The sequence below is a fragment of the Chaetura pelagica genome, unplaced genomic scaffold (genome assembly GCF_000747805.2).
Source record: "Chaetura pelagica isolate M959 unplaced genomic scaffold, ChaPel_1.0 scaffold346, whole genome shotgun sequence".
Taxonomy (NCBI): Eukaryota; Metazoa; Chordata; class Aves; order Apodiformes; family Apodidae; genus Chaetura; species Chaetura pelagica.
The window spans coordinates 151,231-177,232 of record NW_009953797.1 but is presented as its reverse complement, the minus strand read 5'-3'; the positions used below and the strand labels follow the sequence as shown (position 1 = coordinate 177,232).

Here is a 26,002-nt window from a genome sequence, read left to right as displayed (position 1 = left end):
ACTTCAAATTTTCTAAAAGTAATGTTCACTCAGATTTATCTCTACCTTTGACTCCTCTACTTGATCATTTTAAAGAACATAGAAAACTACATTTCTCTGAGATCAGGTCACATATAAACCTCATGTAAAACGTGTAGAAGAGAGTATCTGCTGAAGGGACCTTGTTAGGCACAGGAACTTGCAAATTAATGTTCTTTTTCTTTCCTCCTGCTCTTACTGCCTTCAGCACCCGTGACAGAAGAGCAGGTGGCAGCAGCTAGTACATCAGGCAGACACACTTGCTAAGTTTCCTACCTTCGAACCCAAACTCATGTCCCCAGTGAACTCACTAACAAAGGCAGTAACTGCTGATAGCATCCTGCTGTACTGCACTCAAACATGCAATCCTGATGACAGTGCAGCTTAGGTAGGTCATATTATGCAATACATTAACCAACTGTATATTACCTATTGGAGGCTGGATATTATGGGTCAAGCTTTCTAAAGAGACTTAATAAGTGCTCAGAGCCCACACTGGGGCTCTGAGTATTCAGCTCTCAACCATTCTGCGGATCTTGAAGAAAGCAAATGCTCTTTTTATTCCCATTGAGAAACTTGAAATGTAGTGTTCTTCAAGTATCTGAATTTAAACACAGGTGATGAGCTTGGAGGAAATATACATCCCCAATTTAAGTACAGGGGGACTATTTTCAAAAGGTGGTGTAAGCAGTATAAAAAATCCCTAGAGATTACAACTGAACACTGAAAGGCTGGAGGATGTTGTAGGCAATAAACCCTTGGTGGGGCTGAATCAAAATGCCAAGCAGCTGCAATCACACTCTCTAAATTAGGCTTAGCAGCAAAACCATTATAGCCAGTAAGATACAGAATGTGTATGTAGCAAACTACCCTGTGGGGTTAAAAAGTACGTCCTGCGCTGCAGAAGCCCACACACTTGATTGAGACTGGGGAAAAAAAAACAAGATCTGCAAGAGCAGCTTTCTGACAGAGGGCCCAAAAATCACCAAACTGTTAAGTCAGAAACAGGAAAACACAACAGTCCCATGCAGCATAATACACAGCCACAGAAGACACTGAGTTTTTCTACCTGCTGAGAATGAGAAAAATTTTCCATGGAAAATCTGTATCTTGCCTTTCTTCTTTAGCCACATAAGTCCATACTGAAACTCTCATCATAATTTCTGATGTCAAATGGGGCATTTAAAAATTAAGGCTGCACATTGCTAGAAACATTACTATAAAGCAGAATTAATGGTCTTTAAATTCATACATAGAGAAACTAAAATCTACCAAATTTCCCTTCCTGCCCCCAGGAGAAATCACACCAAAAGTGATTGTGCTCTGAGGAACATCCCCAGTGAAGGAAGCATCATGTATTTAATGAATAAAATCTCAGGCAACCTTGCTGTTATTATCCCATTAAAAAAAATCAGCTTCCCCTAACAAGTTACTAGTTACCATTGCTTTATGGGGAGGCATATATCTAGAGGCTCATAAATGACATGCACCAGCCCCACTAACTGCTGGATGGAGGAAGAGATTTTCTCTCTGATTATGCTCTGGCAAACTAGAACAATGTGGAAGGAAGGGAGATGGATTGATAAGCTACTCTGCAGCATGAGCTATCATCAAAACTTGGGTACTACAAAATGCAGTTCATTCAATGTGACATGGGATGCTGCTCTCTTTACTAGAAAAAAATGATGGTGTATATTCAAACAACTGTAGTGGTTTTCAAAGCCTGCAGAATCACAGTGGTCAAAATCTACTTGCAGGCCCCTACCCTTCTCATCACCATGTTTGTTTATTGCCTTAGTACCAGGAACACCAGGGGGAACACTTACCTTGTTACTGAGATTTACGTTAGCATTTCTTGTAAGAAGCAATGACACCATGTCCACGTGGCCATCCTGAGAGGCAAGATGTACAGGGGCAATACCCTGCCTGGTTACAGCATTGGCATCAGCACCATATTCCAGCAGTGTAGTTGCTATGTCCATCTGGTTTTTCTTGGCAGCAATGTGCAGTGGTGTGTAGCCGTTCTGTCAACAGAAAGCACTTCAGTGCCAGATACTCACTGAACAATGTGATGAATCACTGTCCTGTACCTACCCCACTCTAGGACTGCAAGTCATTACTTCTAAAAATTGTGTCAAACATAGTCAAATACAAGAGTAAACAGCTGCACAAATTAATTTATCAGAACTCTAAGCTACCTGTTTTTGAAAGTACCACTACAAATCAAATGAATCTGGACTAAACTTTCAAATTGGTGAAAAAATAATCTGTTCCTACAGTTCCTACAACCTACAGCAATAGGATTTTGAGTTTCATTTCCCAGTTGTTTGCTGCTTTTCCTTAAATGTACATAAAATCTTTAACAATGGAAGACCAGGATGTGTGTTCATAACTCAGAACAGCTGTTATTGTTAGTATTTTTTTCCCTTTTCCCAGTGTGAATGAAAGCATGAAATACGGCCTTTCTTGCAGCATTTACCCTGACCTTACTAACAGGCTCTTTCTGTTCAGATCAAATAGAAATTAAAGGATATATCTTTGAAGTCTTGCATTTTGTTTTTTTTATTCCTTCCAGTTTATGTACTTAGTGAGGTGACTACTAAAAATAAAAATGCTGTGTCTATTGTATGATAAGATTTTATAATTCTAAAAAAAGATGGATTTGGCAGAAAATTGATAAATAGATGTACAGAATAACTGTATGAGCACAGAAAAAAACCCAAAACATTAACTAAGGTATGACCAGCCTTTGGTACTGACTGTGACACCTCTTTAGTCAAGAACTTTCTGCCTTCTGGAAATATATTAGCCCTCATTTTAAAGCAAATGGCAAATATGCACACATATGCACATGATTAAGGAAGAAGGTGGGGATGAGACCCTATCTGCAGAAACCATTTTGTATGGTGTCATAAAGCACTGCTTGCAGATCAGATTACACAGCCCAGTAAACTCTACCGAAAGGCACAAGCATTCACCTGACTCTGCTCCTCGCTCTTCCCCACAGGGCAGAGGGGCTGGACTACAGGGGAAGGCAGGTCACAACAGATGCAGGGCAATGCAGGTGGAAGCAAAGAATAAATACATAGGGGCACAGAAATTATTAATAAGAGAGCTTCAATAGTAATCTGGAAGTTAGACAGACACAGAGAACTAACTGCAGGTGATAAAGGTTCTGTAACCTTCAAAATTCAATTCAGATTCATTCAGACCTTTGATACTGAGATATTTCAAAATGACACCAAGAAAACAGTGCCACAATTACTAAGCATACGGCCACTGCTTTTTCACTGTGAAGATAAAATACTTCCAGAAAAACAAACACAATCCTTTCCTTTAGACTTTCCGCACAAGACTGACGTAAAATAACAATTGCTACATAAGCACCTACTAAATCCTAAATACTACATGTTAAATCCTATGTATATGCTAAACTCTGTATTTTAAATTGAACTTATGTGCATTTTGTAAAATAACAAATACAGTTTTCAAGCGTTTTCCTCAGAAGTGGTCACATTGCTTCCAGTGGAATGGAAAGCAGCAGGTTGCCATCAGCAGGCAAAAAAAGCTGAAAATAAAAGCTGAAATTCTACTTAGTCTTAGTCTGCATCTTGTCATGACAAGGGCTGCGCTCTGTCATTATGCATAGATGCAGAAGGGAATGGAGAAGTTTGGAAGGAAGGGTAAGGGGTTATTCTGACTGCCAGGGAAAAGAAGTAAAAAGGCAAAAAGGTTAAGATGAAGAGACAGAGGCAAAAAGGCTAATGATGACAGAACAGAGAAAAACTGAGGCTTTGGGCACTGAGTGGGAGAGGAACGTAATTGTTGTAAGGAGAGAGCCAAATTAAAATTAGGCACAACCCTTATTTTGGCTTATAAAAAAGAAGAATAGTTCATCTGAATAACTGTTTGCATCACAGCACTGTACTCTGACATGGCCACTTCCTATACCCTTTCACCCACCACTCTTCAAGGCAAATGCTGCTGGGCCAGGTTAATGAGCCAGTTCTAAGGTCAGTGTTGAAAGCAGCAGTGTCACAGAAAAAGCAGCTGCTGATGAAGGTAACTGTGGAGCCAGTGATGAGACAGGACATAACACATTTATTCATTAGACCACATTTACTAAAGAAATGGGAAATCATCTGCTGTTACCAACATCATCTTTCAGATGACTGCATAGTGGGTGCCTAAAGCAACAAACATGCTACTATTGATTTTATTTAGTATTGACACTCAAATCAGTGCTGCTGTTGCTCACTTGCTGCAGAATACTAACAAATGCTTAGCAATGGCACTTGGAGGCCTGAACTGATAGCTGCAAAACTCTTCTCTTACAGATGGGGAAGCTAAGATGACATGACACATGAGTTTGTGCAATGTTGTATCATAGTCTAGAGTGCTTCCACCTTGGTTTGGACCTCCCAAGTAAGCCCTTGGCAGTGGCTGCTGCAGTCCCTGCCCCTATAGGATGCACAGCTTCCACTGGCAGTTTTTCAGTGAAAACTAGGTCAGTGTCTTCTCATCCCTTTCAGAAAGCTCTTTATTCCCCACAGTGGCATTTAAGAGTTCTGTGTTGCAGTAGTAAAAGATCAGAGATCACTCCAGTTCCCCTCCTGGGACACTGCTCTGGCAGATTGCCACTATCGACATTATCGATTTTAGCCTGTGCTGTTGCTGCTGGCTATCCCTGTTTATTTAACTTTCCTCTCTTTTGCACTCTAAGCTCTGGAACCTACCATGTGTGACAGACTCCACGCTCTTCTTCAGGCATGCAAAAGGCCTCTAGTGTTATGGCTGTATTCAGTCATGTGCGAGAGGAAGGCAATCGAGGAGAGCTGTTTATCTATGATACTGGCTTTTCCACTAGCTATCCTTTTCCACAGTGTTTTTTTGCAGTGGTTTTAGGAACATAACTGGGCTGTTTCATATGGGGTATTCACACTAAACTTACCCCACTTGAACCTACGTATGCTTCCACCCTGCTTTACTGATTGCTGCTGTTCAACTATCGATTATTGATCCATACCTAAAACTGGGATGCACAAAGGATCCCAGTTTTAAACTTCTCTAAATTCTTCTACTCAGAACTAAAATATATTTAAATATTTTTTTTTCACATCCCCTGACATCTCACACTATGTGTTGTCTTGCCTACAGTAAATTGCAATCAAAGCAGGGCTGTGACTAGTTGTGTTATTTTCTCACCAGACCATTTACACTGCGGTAGAAAGTATGATGAAGTACATTAAAAATTACCTACATTGTACTGAGAAGCATATCACACCCCAGAAGTCATCCCGTGGCACAGTACAGGAGAATTACCCCTGTTTAGCAAGGCATTAATTCCAAGCTTGCCCTGCACAGATATTAAGATGAAATGATAAAAAGTTGGCTGGCTTGAAGAAGGTACTGAGGAGACTGGACAAGTGAAAACTAAGGTCAGTATTCACCAAGACTGACTTTTTTTGAAAATGTAATTTTAAATGTTTCCAAATTTTTGCCTTTTTTTACTGCTGAATTATTCTAATGGCTTTATATGATTGTGAGACATTAATAAACAAGGTCACTGAGCCCCATTGCAAGCATATACAGTTTAGAAAGAACAGAGGCAGACAGGGAATAAACTGACACAAAAAGCCTACGTATTGTTCCCCCAGAGCGGCCAGTACTTGTACCTTGGCAGATGCGTGAGGTGAAGCTCCCTGATCCAACAGTAGAAGTGCCACTTTTTGGTTATCATAGTGTGCAGCTACATGCAGTGGTGTTAAACCGCTCTGAAAACACATGCAGAACAAACAAGTGCTGTTACAAACCCTCAACAGTTAAACCTTAAGAGTTCAGAAAATCGGAGTAGATAAGGTGAAAAAACACATTTGTTACTCATTCATGAATCCAGGGTCTTTGATAACTTCAGAATCAAAAAACAATGCAGAGATTTGAAAATGCTTACAGAGTTGTGAAAGCTCTTTTCACTTTTCCCAGGAAAGATGAACAGAGAAGTAACGTGTGTGCTGCCCCTAGGACAGAGCAGGTAAGGAATTTTGACCCTGAGGTCACACCCTCAGCAATGTTTTTCTTTTACTGCAGTGGATAAGTAAACTGTCCCTTGGATCTGTAAGAATCTGAGCTGAGTTGGCTTAAAAAGCTTGAGTTCTTACTGGGCTTTGCCTGCCCATCATGAGACCTGGGGGAGAAAAGCCAGCTGCTTGAATGTTCTGATAAGGATTGTAAATAGTCTGGGCAGGAAGGCAGGGGAATGGTTTGTCTCCATTCCTCTGAATGGGTACAAAGAGTAAGTAGTTTTGTTGTCAATTAATGACAATTAAAGGTCACTTTTCTTGAGAATTTGCTGACTTTTGGCAGCCCCACAAGGGATGGAATATTACACGAAGCCCCTTCTGGTTAAATTCAGGCTGTGGATACTAGTGTGTTGCTAAGCAGATAAAACAAGGTTATTAGACTATTATGTGCATTTATATATTTGCTGTGCAAGTGGCAGTGGCTTCTTCTGTCCTACCTTTCCAGAAGCATCAGGAGATGCATTCTTCTGAAGCAGAAGGTTGGCAACCTCAATTTTCCCATATTTTGCAGCCACGTGTAGAGGAGTAAATCCTTTCTGTAAGAGAAAGCAGTTATCTAGCAGCCTTGTTCACTCTTTCAGGGCAAGGTTTGTCTCTCATGTACAAGGATACTGCTGTTTCCATCTGTCCTCTTACACAGTTATGAGTACAGGCAGCAAGCCTGCAGCTTCCCAACTGCCCTGGCAGGTCCCTTGCAAGGCAAAGCCCTAACTACATTAAAACAACTGTTAACAAGGAAGAGTCAGTTCCCTTCTTCACACCACCAAAGATCCAAGGACAAGGCTGGGTAAAAGCTTATCAGTTTATCAGCTCAGTCAGGAATTTCTGCCCTGCATTCCTTTCATTCTGAGAAAATGCATGTCTAATCACCAGGAGATGTTATATGTCAAGCTCTGGGGTAAGAGCATGAAGCTTTGTAGCCTTTTAAGAAAATATAGCTCATTGTTACAGTATTTGCATGTGTACATGACTTTTTCAGCACTTCATTCAGAAGTAGAACTTGGTACAGGTATATATTACTACTGAAGCCATCACTTCTGCAACTCCCTTACCTTGGTAATGATAGATAAAGATGCACCATGATCTAAGAGAACAGAAGCTACATCTTCATGTCCCTCTCGAGCAGAAAGATGCAGTGGTGTATAGCCAGATGTTGTAGCTGCATTTGGAGATGCTCCTTGCTGTAGCAGCTGCTGTACTATATCTGCTTTTCCCAGTCGAGCAGAAATGTGCAGCGGTGTTTGGTCATCCTAAACATAAATGAAACAACACCACCCTAAATAAGGCAACTAAGGCTATGATTTTGGTCAGATTCTATCACTTTTCAAAATTGCAGACGAGCGTTACTTCTACTGAGGTCTTACCTTGTGGATTGCTGCATGCTGGCTTTCTCTTTGAAGCATAATACAGATATACTGTACTTTGTTGATGCATCACAAAATATTCCAGACATGTACATAACCCATAATAGTAAATAAACTGATCAATAGTCTTCATCTGGATTTCCCTTACTTGGCTTTGTCACTAAAATGCATTGAGTTTCCTGTTGAATTTGAGACCTTTCTTGAAGCAAATGTACAGCTCTATTCCTCACATCTTGATCTCTTTTATGAGACCCAGCAACATTTAACAGCTAAATCAGTTGTTCAAGATGACTGAATTCTTAGCCTTGTAACTTGCATTAAGTATTATATTTTGTGTTTTTTTACTGGCTGTTTGGTATTTTGCAGATAGCTTTAGAGTGGATGTAACAAAGCAAAGCATGGTGCTCAAATTCATTGTCATGTTCTCACTGCTTTTTTGGAACACAATAATTTTAATAGTTCTAAGCATAGTTCTATGACTCTATTATGAATCTCATTGTTTATTTCTTTTCCTTCTGTGAAAATTTTGTTGTTTGTGACCTTATTTCGAGTGTCTAATACATAATTTCTTCCTTATTCATTATCTGGTTTAGTATTTTTGTCTTCCCATTCCCAGTTGTACAACCTTTGGATTAAGCTCACTATTGCAACAGTTTGGCTAACAAAGCCCATGAGCTTATTTTGCCTATTCCTCCTAAATCTATTCAAACATCTTTCTCTCCCTATTTTTCCTCTGCTAAATTTCCCATTTTTTGAGCACTGCTACCCAAGGTTCTGCAGCAGAGTAATTCTGGGGTGTTCTCTGCCAGGGAGACTTCTGCCCATGTCCATGCTATAACACTGACTTAACTCCTTTGGGAGTTCGGATGAGGAGTGTCAAGGTGTGAATGTTGCTGCTCTACAGTGAAATTTTCCTCTGACTGGTGGAGAGCCTTTATGGTTCTTGAACATTTCCAGTTTATGCCTGTTAACCACAAATTTCTCACGGCTGATGTTAGCACCGGTGTATAATCTGTTACTTGTATTTAGTTGTTATTTGTGATAACAAATTGATGACAGGCAATGGAAGTCTGCACAAATGAATTAATTGTGTGAAACTGTTTAGAAAATACTTGCGTGACTGGGCTTCTGAGCAAGAGCTGTTCACTTTCATTACAGACCATGCGATTCACTTCTGTCATCAGACTGCTTGAGTACGAAATATATCTGCTACAAATACTTAGAGTTCCTTACAAACAGATATTCTTACTAGTAACTTTCTCTGTGAGGTAATTTACTGACTACAATTTCACAGTGAAAAATAGATTTATTCAAAACTGTACTCATGTAACCACTAACGGAAAAAAAAGTTCCTGTTTTTTTCTATGAAGACTGCTATTTATTACACTCATTTATCTCCTTCCCCTGTCTGTTACTTAGATCTCTTCTATTTCTATAATTTTGTATATTTCTTTAGTGGCTCTTGGCTATTTTTCCTTCCCCCTTATCTTCCTCAATTGCAATTGTTTCTATAGAGTTTGTTCCTACGTCACAACTTCCATGCTATGACCCTTTATTATGCCTCTTGACTTTAGGAGATGTTCCTTAGAAGTGTAATTTTCTGAATGCATACAGGCTGATGATTTAGGGAATTGACAGGAGAAACTAGCAGCATGAAATTTACAATTTTGCAGAAACAAAAGCAGATTAAAAACATTCCTCTCCCTTCTTGCTTCTTACCCCAATACAAAACTCTTCAAACACAGAGCAGTTTACATTAAAAGTACATACAGATTACTACATGACTACATTAAGAGAGTATGTAACAAAATACCAGCCATTATTATGCCAAGGTCCTTGGCTTCACCTCCCTTTCTCTTCCCAAAAGACATGTCTGAAATTAATGTGATGACTTGCTTTGTAAAATATACCTGGACCACCAGCTTACCTTAGCTTTAGCCTCCACCTGAGCTCCATTTTGTACCAGGTACCGAACAACCTCCGTCTGGCCAGCCCTGGCAGCCATGTGCAGTGCCGTTTCTCCTCTCTAGCACATAGCACCAAAACATCATTAAAAACACACCGTGCATAAATACAAAAATACTAGCGACCCAGTTCAGAATAATTTCCACTAGAATCTTTTATAGTAGTTGTCTGTGAGCAAGATGGGAGATTAAGTCGATATTTGACCTCTTAGCTATATGCTACAAAACAATTTATTTCAGGGTCAGTTTCCCAACACAGTGCCTTCATTACTAGACTTTTCTGTAGAGGGACAGTACAATTTTTATATTTACTAGCATTTTACTAAGTGTTAAAAATTACATCCATTTAAATACAGCGAAATTTAGTCAAACAAAATATGTATTTCAGATTTTGTATATTCTGATATACACATTTTGGCTTTCCTCCTGCTATGCCCTATGTCCCAAATATAATTTGTTATCTGGCAGGCTCTGAGATGAGTGAACAAGAAGAAAAGAAAAAAGAAAATCATTACTGAGTACATTACGGCTTAATGGACTTTACAAAATATAAATCCAAGGAAACCAGAATGAGTTTCTGGGAGGGGAAACTGTTTTCTAAATTTTTTGGACAGCAATATGCCTTTAAGTACAAACACCTGCTGATTTGCAAATGGTTTTGCATTTTTATATAATCTAATAGAACTAGCAGATAAAGACTTTACTAAATGCAACTGTGAGTGAAAGGTGAAAGGGAGATTTTGAGGCCAAACTGTTAAACAGAATCAACAAGCTGCTACTTTCCTCCCATTCTGAACTTTCCAATATCCACCTAACAATAACTTCAGTTTTTACACATGCCCAGGGAGCCTTGGGGCACACAGTGCACATCCAGTAGAAAAGCACACTTGTGCGGCTGCATGGGCACAGGCAATATGTCCCAACAATCTGCTGCAATCTGTTGATAACAGCAGAATTTCCCTTAAATGGTAGGCCCCCAGGCTCCTGGGAAAACAGTGTTCAACAGTGAAGTGCCAATGTCAAAACCTTTATATGAGAAGCTACAGTATGTCATCATTCCATACTTCAGAAAATAAAGATAATAGACTCTGCTTAAGGTCCATATCTTTTGAGGCTTCCTCAAACTGCCAAGCACCTCCCAAGCAGGAGACAATAGGCTGCATTTTCCTATGACTCCAGTAGGAGCCATGAAGGTCATGGAGGTGGATGGTGAACCCCAGAATTCTGTGCTTCACAGCAGGGCTGCTCCCAGATATTATAATGCAATCACAGCTCTGTCATGTTGAAAAGAAAGCTGTTACTCACCACGTTGGTAGTGTTGGGTGATGCTCCATGATGCATTAGCTGTGAAACAATATTTACATGTCCCATGAAGGCAGCAACATGGATTGGAGTTAGGCCCGACTGGAAATCAAACAAAAATCAAACTTAAATACCTACTTCCACACTCCTTTACAAGAATGCCACAGGGAAATGTGAAGTTATGCCAAAATAGGTAAACCCAAGCACGTGCTTTTCTCAGAGAATCTTCTCAAAAACATATACATGTGCAGAAACTGAAGGTCACATAGTTGGAAACACCTATGTGCATGATCCATGAGCAAACAAAAACATTCTAGGAATTCAGTAATTAATCAATTCGAATTGACTATAGCTAAGCAAGATTTCTTCCAGAAATTGTTTGCTAAATACCATTTTAGACCAGGAAAAAAAAAAAAAAAGGTAAAAGTATTCATGGTACAAAGATAAGACTTTCTGGAACATTTAGCTAATGCAAAAAAGATTCAGTGTCCATCGTCTCCACCAAATCCTGTTCTGGGTGAATAAAAAGGCCTATTGACCCCAGTGGTAAGCTCCACCTCTACCATTATTTTAGAAAAGAGGGAATTCAAAACCATGGCATCCACCCAGAGAGGCACAGATGTAGATGAAACAGGCTAGAGAGAATTCCCCCTTCAAACAAGACCTTGTGGCACCATTACTGTCACAAATCTGTACCACTGCCCTTATATAAGGGGAGAGGAAAAGGGAGCAGTCATTTAGCAGAGCATGACCTCAAGGATTTTGCTTCAGAAATCCAATCAATAGTTAATATTTCTCCAAGTAGCAGTACCCTAAAGCCTCTTCACAGCTGCTTCTGCACAGCTGTAGTGACAGTCAGCCAGAGGTTCCAGAAGGAAATTTTGCTACCAGGAGAAATAAGAAGTTCAGTGGATCTCTGGAAACCTCCTGACTTAGTCAGCTTCCCCACAGATGTACACAAGTCCCAGGAGAGCAGTGATGAGGAAAACACACTTTTGTTCCTTTCCCATGCAGAGCAGCAAACGTGAGCAGAAAGGCAGAACAACTGGTTGAGTATGTAATTTCTTTTCCTTGTTTCACATTATCTAGTAAATGTTTTGTTAAATAATAGACTAACATAGCATATCTTCTGTTAAGGTTCTCATTTGCCAACATGACTTCAACCTCAACTCTGCAAACTGCATCTACAAGCCCCATGGTTTTCAAACACTAGCCTGGAGATGTGTGCGCTGTAGCTAGGGCAGGTTCAATTCTCTTTCAAGAACACCAGGAGGGGAGCTGTATGATTTATTACTGAATAATTAGAAAAAAAAACCCATGCATTAAATGAAACTCCATTTGGGGGACATCAGCTGCTCCCAGTTGTATCCTTGTTTAATCAGTGGAATTGTTTACAGTTTTCTAACCTGTCTTCTTTGTCAGTGGACACACATTCATATACGTGACCTTTTTCCTAACGTAGTAGAGTACACACACACACAGGTATTTAATTCAACTGTAAATTGTGCCAATAACTGGTTGCAGACCATATCATGACAATTAAAGTAACAGCATATTGATTTCTGTCTAACTGATTTGTGGTGACCTCTGATGGCTTCCTGTGTGGAAAGCCAAAAACAAGGTCTGCAAATTAAACCATCTTTCAAAATAGGACTTGAGTGAAGCACAGTCTTTACCATGAACTCCTTTAACAGGGTGAATTTAATCTGTGCATTAAATTACAGGGCATATTTGGCAGAAATGAGATTTTTAATTTGTTAAAAATAAATAAATAAATTAAAATCTGCTAAGTTTCAGTTGTTATCCCCACTGTATTCCCAACGTATATGAAATGTTTGGGCGCTGTGATCCATTAGGGCAAACGACTTTATTATTAAGTTTTATTATTTAGTAATACCTACTGGTAAATAATTGTTGACCTGAATGGTGGTAGATGATCTTTCAGAAATGTTTTAAAAAAATAATCAATATAGTTACAATGAAATTTGAAGGAAAAACAAAGACAAACATGAAAGGTCACTTTTTACCTCAGTCACAGCTTGAATTGATGCACCATGCTTCAGGAGAAGCTCCATTACTTTTATTCTGTTCTTTTTGCAGGCAATGTGAAGAGGTGTGAAACCATTCTGTAAAGGAGAAAGAAAATAATTTTTGATACCATATATGTCATTAAAAAGTAGAATTGGGCATGGAATTCAGATAAAACACTCCTCTCTTTTAACAAAACACATCCCAGATTGGTTTTGGCTTCACTAACTTGTTCATGTAAAAGTGTGAAAAAAAACTTCTAAAAGGGTGCATTTCATATATCCAGTTTTAATTATGAAATGTATTGCCCACTTCAATTAAAAATATTTTTTAAAGTTCTCAATTCAATGAAGCTGTCAAAAGCTTCATTTTTGCTTAAGGATATTCACTCTTAACTGGGTGGAGGGTTTTGAGGGGTTTGGTTTCCTTTTCATTTTTCAGAACCGTTGTTAAAAAAAAAGCACTTTATGAGCTCTGGCATTTGGATCCTCTTCTAAACTAATCTTACTACCAGTTTTTTAAATTCATTATGTGCCAGCATAGTATAATTACAATTATTTTGCCCCTCCTTCAAAAAAAAAATTGCATGTGCAGCAGAGTGAAGTTTTAAAACTACGATCTCATTTCGCATAGAATAATAAAACTGAAAACTAGTAAAACAGGCAAATGAGCTGTCCAGATCACCCGTGACTAGTACAATGACATCAGTGCCCTGAATGCTGATGCCGCTCTGTATATTCATCAAAAATCCTTTGCAGAAGATTCTGAAAACAGCTGACAGAATCAGTCCTTCAGATCTGACAAAAATTAGCTTTTTTACCTGCCATATAGTAAAGAATATCATAATGCTTCTGTAAGGTGATGTCAGTGCAGTTGTCTATTCCAGTTTAAAGTGAGCAGCTCTCAACTATCTCCTTAGCAGTGAACAATGTTCAGGGTAAGCTCAGATGTATTTCAGGGAAAAGTGAGCTCTAGCTCCAGGTACTCCACTCAGAGTCCTTCTACTTAATCATCCTGAGTGGGGATCAGGACAAAACAAAAAGAAACACTAAAAGATTTAGGAAAAAAAGGAAAATTGTGCCTAGGTTACCAGAGCAATGGGAAACCACTGTCAGCAACCCTGAGAAGTTAACCTGATGATTATTTGATTATTTTAGAAGGTGAAAATAAATATTACAAGCCTACAAGTCTCCCCACTTGTTTTTTATGGTGAACAAACCCCATATATCATAATACCTTGACCAAAGACACCTGACAACAGGTTAATCTGACACAAAAACACAGAGGGCTTAAGAGATGGGAATCTATGGAGCCTGTGCTGTTTTCAAGAGAGTCAATCCCACCTGGCATGTGAGGGTTTCAGGAGCTCACATAGCATTTCAGGAATTGAATGAGTTAGTAGCATCAGGCTGTGAAACCAACAGTCAGCCCAATTAGTATCAGGATGTGAATTTATTTGGAACAGTTATTGAAGAACAGATCTAAAAGACATTTTAAAAACAAGAGATTGCTAGTATGATTTAGAACAAAATGCATTAATGCATTAATTCAGTTAGTACACAGTTTAGTGACACTACCAGATTTTGTTGCTGAAGTTGTTTTTAAAGTAGAAAGGCATGTGACTCCATTGATTTCATTATACAATACCACAAATATTCGTTATGTAACTCATTCCTACTTTTTATTGCTTCACATCTTTGAGAGCTAATAAAAATTCTCTCTATTCTAAGCATTGCTAATTATTTTCTCTTTACAAATATTTAGAAAATCAGAATTTCCCTTACCAAAAACTATAGCAGTTACATCTGCAGCTGCTTCATGTATTCAGAATCATAACAAGCTACCAGAAGGCACAAGTGCTCTAGCTCACTAGCAATTCAAAAAACACCGTTGACCATCTGTAAGCAAAGGCCTACTCTGACTGTAAAATACATTATTAACACTTAGAACCTTGGGCATCCTCTCTTGGGCTGCAGCAATACAACATATCCTCACTGTCAACCATCATCAGGCAGAAAATAATTTTCAAATAAGTCTCACTGCAAGTTTGTAAGAATGTTTAGCTGTGAATAGCAGCCCACTGTGTACTCACCAGTGCTTTGGCATTAGGATTAGCTTTCTTGTCCAGAAGAACCTTGGCAACTTTGTAGTGGCCACAGTGGGCAGCAACGTGCAGCGCAGTCAGATAGTCATTGGTGACATCATCTACAGGCACGTTGTGCTGAATCAGAAGCTGAACACAGTTAAGATGATCTCCTTGTGTTGCCATGTGCAACGGAGACAAACCATTCTGCAAACAAAAAGACACACTGATGGGTTATAGCATGCTCAGAGAAATGAAACTCCTTCACATTGTTCTTAGAGAATCTGTAGTATAAAGAATTTCACAAGCCTAGAGAGCACCCAAATTCAACTTAACCTGTTCAGTGTAACAATTAGGGTTCTCACTTTGCCAAAAGCTATGTGGAACTCTGACATCATTTTGTTAGTTTATGGGCAGCTTTACCTTAAAAAAAACAACTTCTATACCATACCAGCAATGCTCTAAATGTAGCTTATTCATCCAGCATAGTTCAGGTAAGTTGCTTAAGTTAAATGAGTTATGTGAACAATGACGTTTTTTTACTTCAAATACTTGCTGTTTCTAAAGGCTGTATTAAAATCACCACTCTAATGTAGCCTGCATATACCAGGCACAAGAGAGAAAGTCAGAGCATTACTACAAACTTTCCTCATCCTTCCACTGGTGTTTTCCTGAATGTGACTTGTATACACACCTTACACCACATTACACACCAGTGGGGAACATTCTTCCCGCCAAAAAAACCTGAATGAGACCACCATGATGTGACCTACCAGCAGCAGAGGTAAAGCTCTGTTTCAACATAGAAACACCTGGGAGAAATTCATGTTTAGGAACAAAACCTGTTTCAAGAATTGTTTCTTGCACTGCTTACAATAGCTGATCAACAAGCTGCCAACACATGAGAAATAATTCTCAGACCTTGAAAGGAATGACCCTATTTCATGACAGAAAGATTTACAAATACACCAGAATAAAAAAGGTCTTGCTAGCAGAGTTGCTGAGATAAACCTCAACACATTCTCTTCCATTAGTATTATTATTTTTTTACCTAGACTTTCTAATGCCAAAATGTGATCCAAGTACAGGACCTATTCTGGTAGCACATACTAGTACATAATCTACAAATAACTGACAGCATGCAACTTTTGCCATCATGAAGAAACTGAAACTTGTGCTCACAGATGCAGTGCCCTCATGTGACCGCAGACAGCAAAGGCAAAGTAGCAGCATAAAACCAGCCCAGATCTCAGGCTTTCTGAAACAGATAATTTCTTGTATCTCCCTTCCCCTGACTGCATCATAACAGTAATTAAAATAATTCAAAATAAAGATGGAAATATGCAGAGAAATAATTCTTGAAAGTGACATAAAAGAAGCAAACAGGATAATAGTGTCAGAATTTGAAAGCAGTTTACATTCAGTGCTGAGCAGCAGACATTCTTGGAACACAGTTTTCTTTTAAGTAAAATTATCTCATCGGCATCTCACATTTGGTTTATGTTGGTTTAGATAACCTTCTCTACCATTCCCAAAGGCTACTACAGCACTTTTCTGCATGGAAGCTAGATACTAACAATGCATTTTAAATGTTTTCACTGTCTTCTTGTATAGCTAAACAGTAGAATAAAAATATGATTTTTACCTCAGTTGCCAAGGCCCCCTGATAAAAGTTTATAACTGACTATGATTTTTAGGTGATAGCAAAAAAATCATAAAACTTCAGACACTGTTCTATTAGATTTTTATAATAAAGATCCTTCTGGTGAAGAGTGATTCTTAAAAATAACAGCCAATAGCAAGAAATTGAGAAGATGACATGGCACTTCCTCATAGGAGAGACTTGTACCAAAGAGGCTGCTGACATTGATGGAAAAGAAAGGAAGATGCAGACCAGACACACACCTATTTGGGAAAATCAGCAAGATGCTCAACAAAACTCTGTCATGTGAAAAGTGCAACAATTACCCAGACTTTACCCAAAAGAGCAAGAGACAAGATTGGATGCTTAAGAAGTTGTTGAAGATAAATAATCCCTGGAATATTGTCTGTTGTAATGACCTAAACCAGGCTTGCTCTTAATTCTGTTGCAGCAGAAGACACCCTGCAATCTTACACAAGTCTTTTGATATTTCAATGCCTTTGTCTTCCCACTTTTAACATAAAATATTACATATAACAATGTTCTCCTGTCCCATGTCTGTGTTGTGAGAGACAATCCACCAATGACTGCAATAAGTGTTTTGGTACTTCAAGATGCAGTCACTATATAAATGCTGTTATATTACTGTTTTTATGAAGATTGCCAAGAAAACATTAAAAGGTGAAGAAGTTCAGGATGAATCAAATATGTTGACAGTTACATGATACCTTTAAAAAAACAAACAGAAGAGGACCACAGAAATAGACCATCAAATGCCTGACTGGGCAAAGATAGAATTATCAGTGACACATAGCCTACTTTGTAGCTGTGTCAAGGGACTTTAATCAGGGGAAGTGTCATTAACACTGAGGAGAGTGAAAAGAATAAAGGAAAGAAAAAAAGGAAAAGAGCCAAACAGGCCTAGAAAAACAGCAATTTTCAAAAGATGGCAATTGATACACAGAAATGTCATTTCTCACAGGAAATTGGTATACTCAGGACTAGAATTCAAGTTTCCTACCTCAGATAATCTGTTAGGTCATTGCCTTTCCCAAAAATAAACCTAATTTACACAAAAAAGGGCCAGCACTACACTAAATAATCTAGCAGGAAATAGATATCAAATTGCAGCCTGCTTATTCTACTAAAAGAGTTTTATATAACAAGAGAAAACTTTGTGAAGTTCAAATTCTTTCAAAGATGTGTCCTATTTCCAATAATATATGACTTAATTTAAAGAGAGTGGAACCACTTATTTTTGCAGAGGACAGTACCATAGTTTAATGCCAAATGAATGGCTTCATTAACGTTGTTCAGAGGTACTGCTGCTTCTCAGCTCACCTTCTGAAAACAGCAGAATGAACACATCAGAAGTCAGGAAGCTCTGCACTTTCTTCTGTTCACTTTTTAGCACATTACATATTTTTCTCCGTTCCAGAGAGGAGCTCACATTTTGCTGGAGGTGTTTATATAAGACTCTGCAGCTCAACATCCGAAGTGTGTCTTTTCAAGCTTTGGGATATTTTAAACCCACAATTCCCCCTGTTCTCATCTGCCTGATTTTAGCTGGTGAACTCTGGGCCAGGCTGTGTTAGCTTCCTCAGGAAGGAACAATTCAAAACCCACAGGCCTTCAACAACAGGTTAAGCTTAGGGATGACACTTGAAAATACAAAATCCATGCTGCCAAGAAATGTAGCTCCTTAGGAGAGGATCTCATTTATGATGGTGGAAATGATAATAATGTGTTTATTTTCATAATGTTTATGTTTCTTTAAGTAATTAATTGAGCTATCAAAGAATGTAGAAGAGCCTTACTCCCTGTGGAATATGAGCTCTAGGCTCCAAGAGTAGCAGCAATGTGGAGATGTGCCCTGGAGGCCTCCTGGTCAGTCCTCTGCTGTCTCCCCCTTCTTGGGAAGTTTGCAAGTCATGGCTGTGGGAATCCATGCAAAGGATGGGTGGATCCTGTCTGTCAGATTACCCATGACAGTACTTGCCAGTGACTCACTGAGCTAAGGAAAGCTCCCCAAACAAATTCTAAATATATTCCAGTAAGGGGAGAAAAAAAGAAATAAAGAAGAGGGAGGAGAAAAGCAGAATATAGAAGGGCACTGAGACAGAATAGAATGGGATGACAGAAGAGAGAAAAGAAGTAACAGAAGGAAACAAGAAATGTTGTTGGAAACACAATGCTTACAGGCAGAGAAAAAAAAAAATGCAGTGCAAAGTTATATTGGGAAAGAACCTCAACAAACTACTCAACCCAAATATCAAGGGTGAACGCTGAACTCATAGGTTGTAGTAATGGTAGAAAGCAGGCTGCTGCACTGAGATTTAAAATCAGCAGTAAGAGCACAGCAGAGACCACCGCCAGAAGAGTTCTGGCGAGTATGTGCTTTAATGCCAGCCCTTAGGTCTATAGTGATTTGTGCACCTTAGCACAGGTGTTTTAAAATTCCCATGAAGAATTTTGCATGATAAAATGTAGAGGGTGGAGAAACTGGTAATCAGGCTAAGTCCTAAGGAAATATAAGCTGTCTCTGCAAAGAGACATTGCTCTATTTTTATCTCTTATCTCTATTCTAGCCTTAGGGTAATTTGGTGCAAGATGGAGATATATTGTAAGCACCATGTATTTATTTCAGGATAGATACCGAGATTTTCAACCACTAAAATTCTGAGCGAAAAGGTTGCCATACATGCCTTTTTGGTTGGCATAAAAACCTTTTCTTGTGTATCTCAATTTAACACATTTTACATATGCAGACATGTGGTACATAGGGCACTCACTTTGGAGATCTCCCACATGGTTACTTTAAATAGCTATGATATAGGAAAGTTATTGTCAAACCCTTAAATATATAAGACATGCAGAAGTACATAAAAAAAAAGTAATAATCATTATTTCATTAAAGCTGTGGAGTTTAGTTTTCAACCTGTAAGTCTCTCTACCTTGTTCTCTTTTCTTCTTTCCCTCTCTGGAAAAGAAGCCAACCTGTAAGTCTCTCTACCTTGTTCTCTTTCCTTCTTTCCCTCTCTGGAAAAGAAGAGTTAATAGAGAGCATCTGACATTCATTTAATTGCTAGCCCAGCATTAAACCTTGACAAAGTACAAGGATTCTTCCAGAAGAAAACAGTACCACTTACCTTGGTTTTGGAAAGAATAGGGGCACCACGATCCAGCAACATTTCTACAACCTGTTCATGGCCACTTCTTGCTCCACAGTGGAGTGGCGTCAACCCATCCTGTGGGACACATGCATAATGATATCTTAGTTTCAAACACAGTAAAACTTTGCACAGTTTTATAAAGACCTGCCATGTCCTAGCAAATTAATTAATTCTTGCAGGATGCTGCTCTTATGCAACTGTTTATTCAAATGGACAGAGTACATTTTGGCTCTGATTTTCTAAACATGTAAATAATCATGCAGTGGGCTACTTCCAGGCCCTCACAGTGAAGTGATACACGGACATACAAGAAAAAGATCATATTGCACATCAGGTACTTTTTCTTTTCATTTGGTACTTTAATTTGTCAGTATGCATCAAAGTCAATGGATAATCCTTTATTTCTGAAAGAAAAACAATCTTTCTTATTTAAGACTTTTTTTATTACATTGATTTTGACAGGTGTACAGCAGATAAGAAAACCATCTTAATGCCAGGTGATAAAAGTCTCTTGTCACATAAACCATACTTGTGTGACTTTCGAGCTGAATGACTGGTCTACCATCAAGGAATACAGTCAATACTTCTTTTAGAGTAGTTTGTTTAGTAATCGTTATCATCACATTAGACGTACATTCCTCAAATAAGAGGAAGATTCTTTTTAACATTAGCAGTTATTTCAAGCTGATTTTCTTATTTTTTGACCTGTATGCTGTTTACAATGCTCAAGTAACCTGCTGTAAATAAGTGCTATGATGAAAGATAGTACATATACATTGAGTAACAATTAATAAAGTCATAGGTTTTTAATGCTGTATGACAGTTCTTGTTACAAATAGTAATATCATAGTTGCAAGAAAAATGAGGAAGAAGAATTATTTTCAGAATTAGTAAGAGCAAACATTTGATTTGATTTCTTAAAAGCAAAACAAATATGCAGGAGATACTGTCACAGAGAAACAATATTGTATTTTCACTAAAAATGTCAAAAGAGGAGCCTTTATAAGAAAGGCTGAAACTAGTAAAGAAGAAAGATAATTTTTTTTGTTTGTTTTCTAAATATAAGTCATAATGGGAGAGGCCTTTTTCCAGTGCTTTCCAGCAATCTTAAAACCACGTATGTTCTATTGTCTAAAATACTTATGTCACATAGTTTTTATGAAAAGGATAATCTAAAATTCCTTCTTTAACATCCTGTGCTTGCCAATTCATGCACACACATGCCCTCTCTCTCTAGAAGATCATGTGCATTAGATACTTTTTTTTTTTTTTTTTTACTTCCTGTAAGTCTCATATTCTTCAGGCACATCAAAGAAAGATACCCTAGGAGATCAGGCACAAAACTGAAAGCTAGGGAACATTATCCAGATTTTGTGCTCCCCAACTCCTTTCACAAATATATCACGTATATACCAAGCTCACAGAGAGTGAGACACATTTGAACACCTACATGGGCTAGACTAGACTCTTAAAAACTACTTCAGTAGAGCACAATGCCCCTACCCTCTCACATTGCCCAGGTTTGCCCAGCTTGTGCCTACAGCTGACAAGATTTCTGTGGCACAGGAGGCAGCAGGCATTCATACTTGGTCAGCCAGAGCTCATTCTAATCCACACAGCATCACCAGGAGATGCATCACATGGTGCGACACAACATTACAATGTAGTGTAGGTGCTTGTTGGTACAGCCATTCTGTAGCTATTGTTAATATGATGTCAGGGCTCTCACCAAAAGGAGCAAATAGACTTGAAGACAGCACATTCTGCTGCGGAGAGCTTATTTTGTATTCTGAAAAGACACTGTCTATTCACCTGGCTTGGTTAATTGCTGTGTGGCACTAAAAGTTGTGAAGAAGAGTGCAGAGGCAAACTGAAACACAGATTGCAGAAATATTTTGTTTAGAAGAAGAGAATCTGAGATGAAAAGAGACTGCTCTGAACTCTAGCAAAGCTTCACTGGTTTGTCAGATTTTCTAGTTGCTTATTTACTGTTCATATAGATGATACTATGTGAAGCATAAAATATATTACATGTATTAGGAAGCAAACTTGCCTTAATATGATAATCTGCGATGGCTCAGAAAAAACATTACAAATGATTATGACAATAATCTGCAGATTAAAAACTCTCCAAGTATGCACTGACATGATAAATCATATCAACTGTATTATCTATCCCTCTGGAGACCCTAACAGCAGCTCCAGCACAACCAGGACAACAGGAGGAGTTTTGCTTACGTGCAAGCTTCCCTTAACCAACGCACACCCATCTACAGAGCTCTTTCTTTAGCTTTTATTTCAAACACACACAAATAAATTAAAACTAAACACTTTTTATGGTATTTTTTGAGATTCAGATACCTGTGTCATTCCCTGATTGTGTGACACTGGGGTCACAAATGGCTTGAGGATAGCAGGTGATGGTGGAGTTAGTTGAGTGTCCCTGCCACATGTGGCTCTATGAACCATAGAATGGTTTGGGTTGGAAGAGACCTTAGCAATCCTCTAGTTCCAACCCCCCTGCATGGGCAGGGACACCTCTCACTAGATCAAGTTGCTCAGAGCCCCATCCAGCCTGGCCTTGAACACTTGCAGGGAGGAGTCATCCATGATTTCCCTGGGCAACGTGTTCCAGTGTCTCACCACCCTCACACTTAAGAATTTCCTCCTAATGTCTAAACAAGATCTCCCCTCTTCCAGTTTTGCCTCTCACTACAAGCCCATATCCCACATTTTTATGCAGGTAAGAGTGCTGGCCTGTTACTTAGCTGCAAAATGAGTAGAATGATGATTATAAACACTTATTGTTAGCCCAGGGTAAAACACGCTTGCTGCCTGCTTTGGACACAAGTTAATTTTGGCATACACAGCCAAAGTAAATCAAGCTAATTTAATCCACCTCTCTAATTAAACTTTAAAAAAAAAAAGTCCCCCCTTTCTGGGGGACAGAGAAAAAATAGTTAGAGCAACATTCAGTAAGCACTTTACATGGGGTATTAACAGGTCTTTGCTTAGAATGTTAGTTGAAAACCTGAATGATAAAAGATGCCCTGCATGGACAAAAGCAGCACATAGTTCTTGAGATGTACTCCTAAAAATTCAATACATAGCCCTAAGTACCAGCTGCCAGACATCTCACACAGGGGGGGAGGGGGGAAGGGGAAGATGGCTGAGCCACAAAATAGTTGTAAGATCATTTTTGGAAATAACCTCATACGCTTACATGTTATCTGAATGTCTAACTGCAGTTTCCAGGTGTGTAACAGTCTTTAAAGTGCTTGTCAAATCCTAGTTCTAATAAATACAGAAAAATTGGGAGCTCGTAGATGACTTTTACAAAAAATTGAACAGGATAAGGATTTAGCCCTTCACATTAACCTTTCGTGCAGTACTTCAGCACTGCAGTTTCCAGGACCATCTGCCAGCAGCATGCTCATGGAAATGACTAAGGAAAATAAATCATTACCCCAACTTATTTAATGGTGAGGAAATGTTAAATCTATCAATAAAATTAGTAGGTTTGTGTAAAATAAAAATACGTAATATGTGGAGCATGTTTCCAATACCCCACACAGAGAATGAATTGCAGGAACAGAGCACAAAACCACAGCTGAATAGCTAAATCTGTCTCATCTAGAAGTCAGAGTAGTAAATCCTGGCCCTGTTAGTATTTGGTCAACAACAAAAAATAGTATCTTTTGCATACTTATTTAAAGGTGAATTATGGACTTGATAAAGGAGAATCAAAGCTAAAGAATTTCTGTCTCTAAGCAAAAGACACAAGCTATTTTCAAGAGATTTTGGCCTTTCATATGGGTACAGAACCTTTGCCATTTCTATTTTAGAAGGTATTTTGTGTTCCATAATCTGGATTTGCACTAAATAATAGCATGCTGTCCAATACAAAAAAATATTTTAATAAACAAATCTGCTTCTTTCTGATCCACAAACATTCTGCTCATCTCTTTAAAACCTCTTAAAAAAATAAATAATTTTAAAAAGACATCTCACATTGATACATCTCGTAACAGGTTCCTTGCTTATTTTCACATGCAAGTCTCATCTGTTTATCAAGTTGTGTGTGCTCTCAGCATCCACACCTGCCCCTGACGGAACACCATGGGCCCTGACTGGCCATCCAGCTGATAAGCATGATTTGATACATGTAGCAGAAAAGACAGCCTTGGCTGCTCTTTGCCTTTCAATACATCCAGTAGTGGTGATGTTGTTGCAAAAAGATATGACTGAAGCTTTTGTCATTCTGTATTTCCACAAGGCCATCCTGTGTCTATGACTCTATTCTTGACCATGCAGATGTCTGCTAGGTTCAGTGAGTGTCCTTGGCAGAGCCACACATCACCCAGACCACAGGCTGGTCGACCCTTGCCAGGATGAGTCAGTGCTGCCAGAAACAAAACTTCCACTCAGGCACTAACTGCCAGAAAATGATGCTTCTGGTAATGACAGAGAAGTGCAACACTGATTGACACACGTACCGCACAAATAGGAGAAATTATGCAAATCCCTTCTGATTTATGAAGGGAATGGATGTTTGGGGAAACAGGCAGTATCTGGGGGAAGCCAGAAAAAAACCCCAACACTTAGTGAACCACATTCATCCATTGCCTTTTGCCTCACTGGGAAGCCCTGCCAGACTCAGAAGCTGTTAATGCTTTTGCCCTCTTCCTGGATCCTGTTTCCATTCCAGTCTGTATTTTTAGTCACAAAAATTATCTGAATGCCTGACCCTGGAGATTGTGATACAGAAATGAAGCAGATAATGAATCTTCTTAATTAAAAGTAAGCCAGTGAAGACTGATGCAAAGACATCATGGAGAACAGCAGTCTTCTCAATGCCTTGTGTAACTACGTCCCTCATTTCCTTCAGGAGAGGGGCTTACATTTTCCTTGGTTGTCCTTGTTTCCCCAACAAACCTACTCTAGTATTATTATTTGTATTGTTTGCATCCTTGCCAAGATTTAACTCTATCTGGGATTTGGCTTTCCTAACCTGATCCCTAGCTGCTCAGACAATTTCTCTGCAGCCCTCCCACGGTACCTGCCCGTACTTCTACCCACTGTATGCTTCCTTAAGTTTGAGCTTTTCTAGGAACTGCTTGCTCATCCACACCAGCCTCTTGGAGTTTTTACCTGACTTTGTCATAGTTGGGATGCGACACTCTTGGGCCTGGAAGAGGCGATCCTTAAATATCAGCCAGCTTTCATTGGCCCCTCTACCCTCCAGGATGTCATCCCATGACACTTTCGAGCAGATCCCTGAAGAAGCTGAAGTCTGCCCTCCTGAAGTCAAGGGTAGTAAGCTTGCTGTGAGCCCTCCTTGCTGCTCTAAGGATCTTGAACTCCACCTTTCATGGTTAAGGCTACCCTTGAACTTCACGTCCCTCACCAGCCCTTCCTTGTTGGTGAGAACAATCTAGGAACCTCCTGGAGGCCCCTCCTGCAGCCTGGAGGCTGTCTCCTGCAGCTCAGCTTTCTTCTGCAGCAAGTCCTTCACCTGCTCAGGCTTTTGCAGGCAGGCATCCCCCCCACCCCAGCCGCAGGGGAAAGGCCCAGGCAGCCTCACCCTTCAGGAGCTGCAGCCTGCCCTGCCTGCCGAGGGGCTCGTCCCAGAGGAGCTGCCGCTGCCCGGAGCTCGCGCTTCCCGCCCTGGGGCCGCCTCTGCAGCCTGAGCTTTGGCTGCTTAAGACCCTCCGCTCCGGAGCCCTTCACCTCAGCGCCTCCGATGAAATGCCACAGCATTCAATGGAAGGTCACAGCAGCTGGAAGCAGGGACCTGAAAACAAAGTACCCCCCTGATGCAGAACAACAGATTCTGTGCCACCTGAAGAGCCTGAAGGTGCACAAGGGTATGGGACCTGAGGAGATCCATCCACAGGTCCTGAGGGAGCTGGCAGATGCAGTTGCTAAGCCCATCATACTTGAGAGGTCATGAAAAGTAACCTCTTCCATATTTCCCAATAAAAAACAAACAAACAAAAACAAAACCAACCCAAAACAACAACAAAAACCAGAAACATTTTACAAAGAGATCATGGGTGACTTCTAAAGGTAAAATGGAAAAAGAACTCAAGAAAAGCACATGGAGAGTGTGAAGAGACAAGGAAGTAAATAAAGTCAGTTTCTGAATTTGCTACAGAAACTAAAAACACAAACGTGCCTCAACAGTCTCTCCAGGGAATACCAGAGACTGCTTAAACACTGGAAAAACAAACAAATCTGTTGATACAGTAGTAACTACAGAAAAAAACCCAAAACAAACAACAGAAACAATCTTAGCTTTTGTTTATAGTTATTCTAGTGGCGATTATACAGAATAATTTCAAATGG

The 26,002-nt window shown here is 39.3% G+C and overlaps 1 protein-coding gene across 1 annotated transcript in view; it reads right to left on the bottom strand.

Moving 5' to 3' along the window:
* The window catches only part of ANK3 (ankyrin 3, node of Ranvier (ankyrin G)), a gene marked incomplete at its 5' end in the record, with an annotated part of 146,886 nt that overhangs the window by 94,855 nt on the left and 26,029 nt on the right, over positions 1–26,002 (bottom strand). The window contains 9 exons of the mRNA XM_010001142.1: positions 1,845–2,042; positions 5,694–5,792; positions 6,536–6,634; positions 7,151–7,348; positions 9,390–9,488; positions 10,732–10,830; positions 12,756–12,854; positions 14,849–15,046; positions 19,631–19,729. Coding sequence (XP_009999444.1) covers positions 1,845–2,042; positions 5,694–5,792; positions 6,536–6,634; positions 7,151–7,348; positions 9,390–9,488; positions 10,732–10,830; positions 12,756–12,854; positions 14,849–15,046; positions 19,631–19,729 — 1,188 coding nt within the window. The remainder of the gene's footprint in view (positions 1–1,844; positions 2,043–5,693; positions 5,793–6,535; positions 6,635–7,150; positions 7,349–9,389; positions 9,489–10,731; positions 10,831–12,755; positions 12,855–14,848; positions 15,047–19,630; positions 19,730–26,002) is intronic.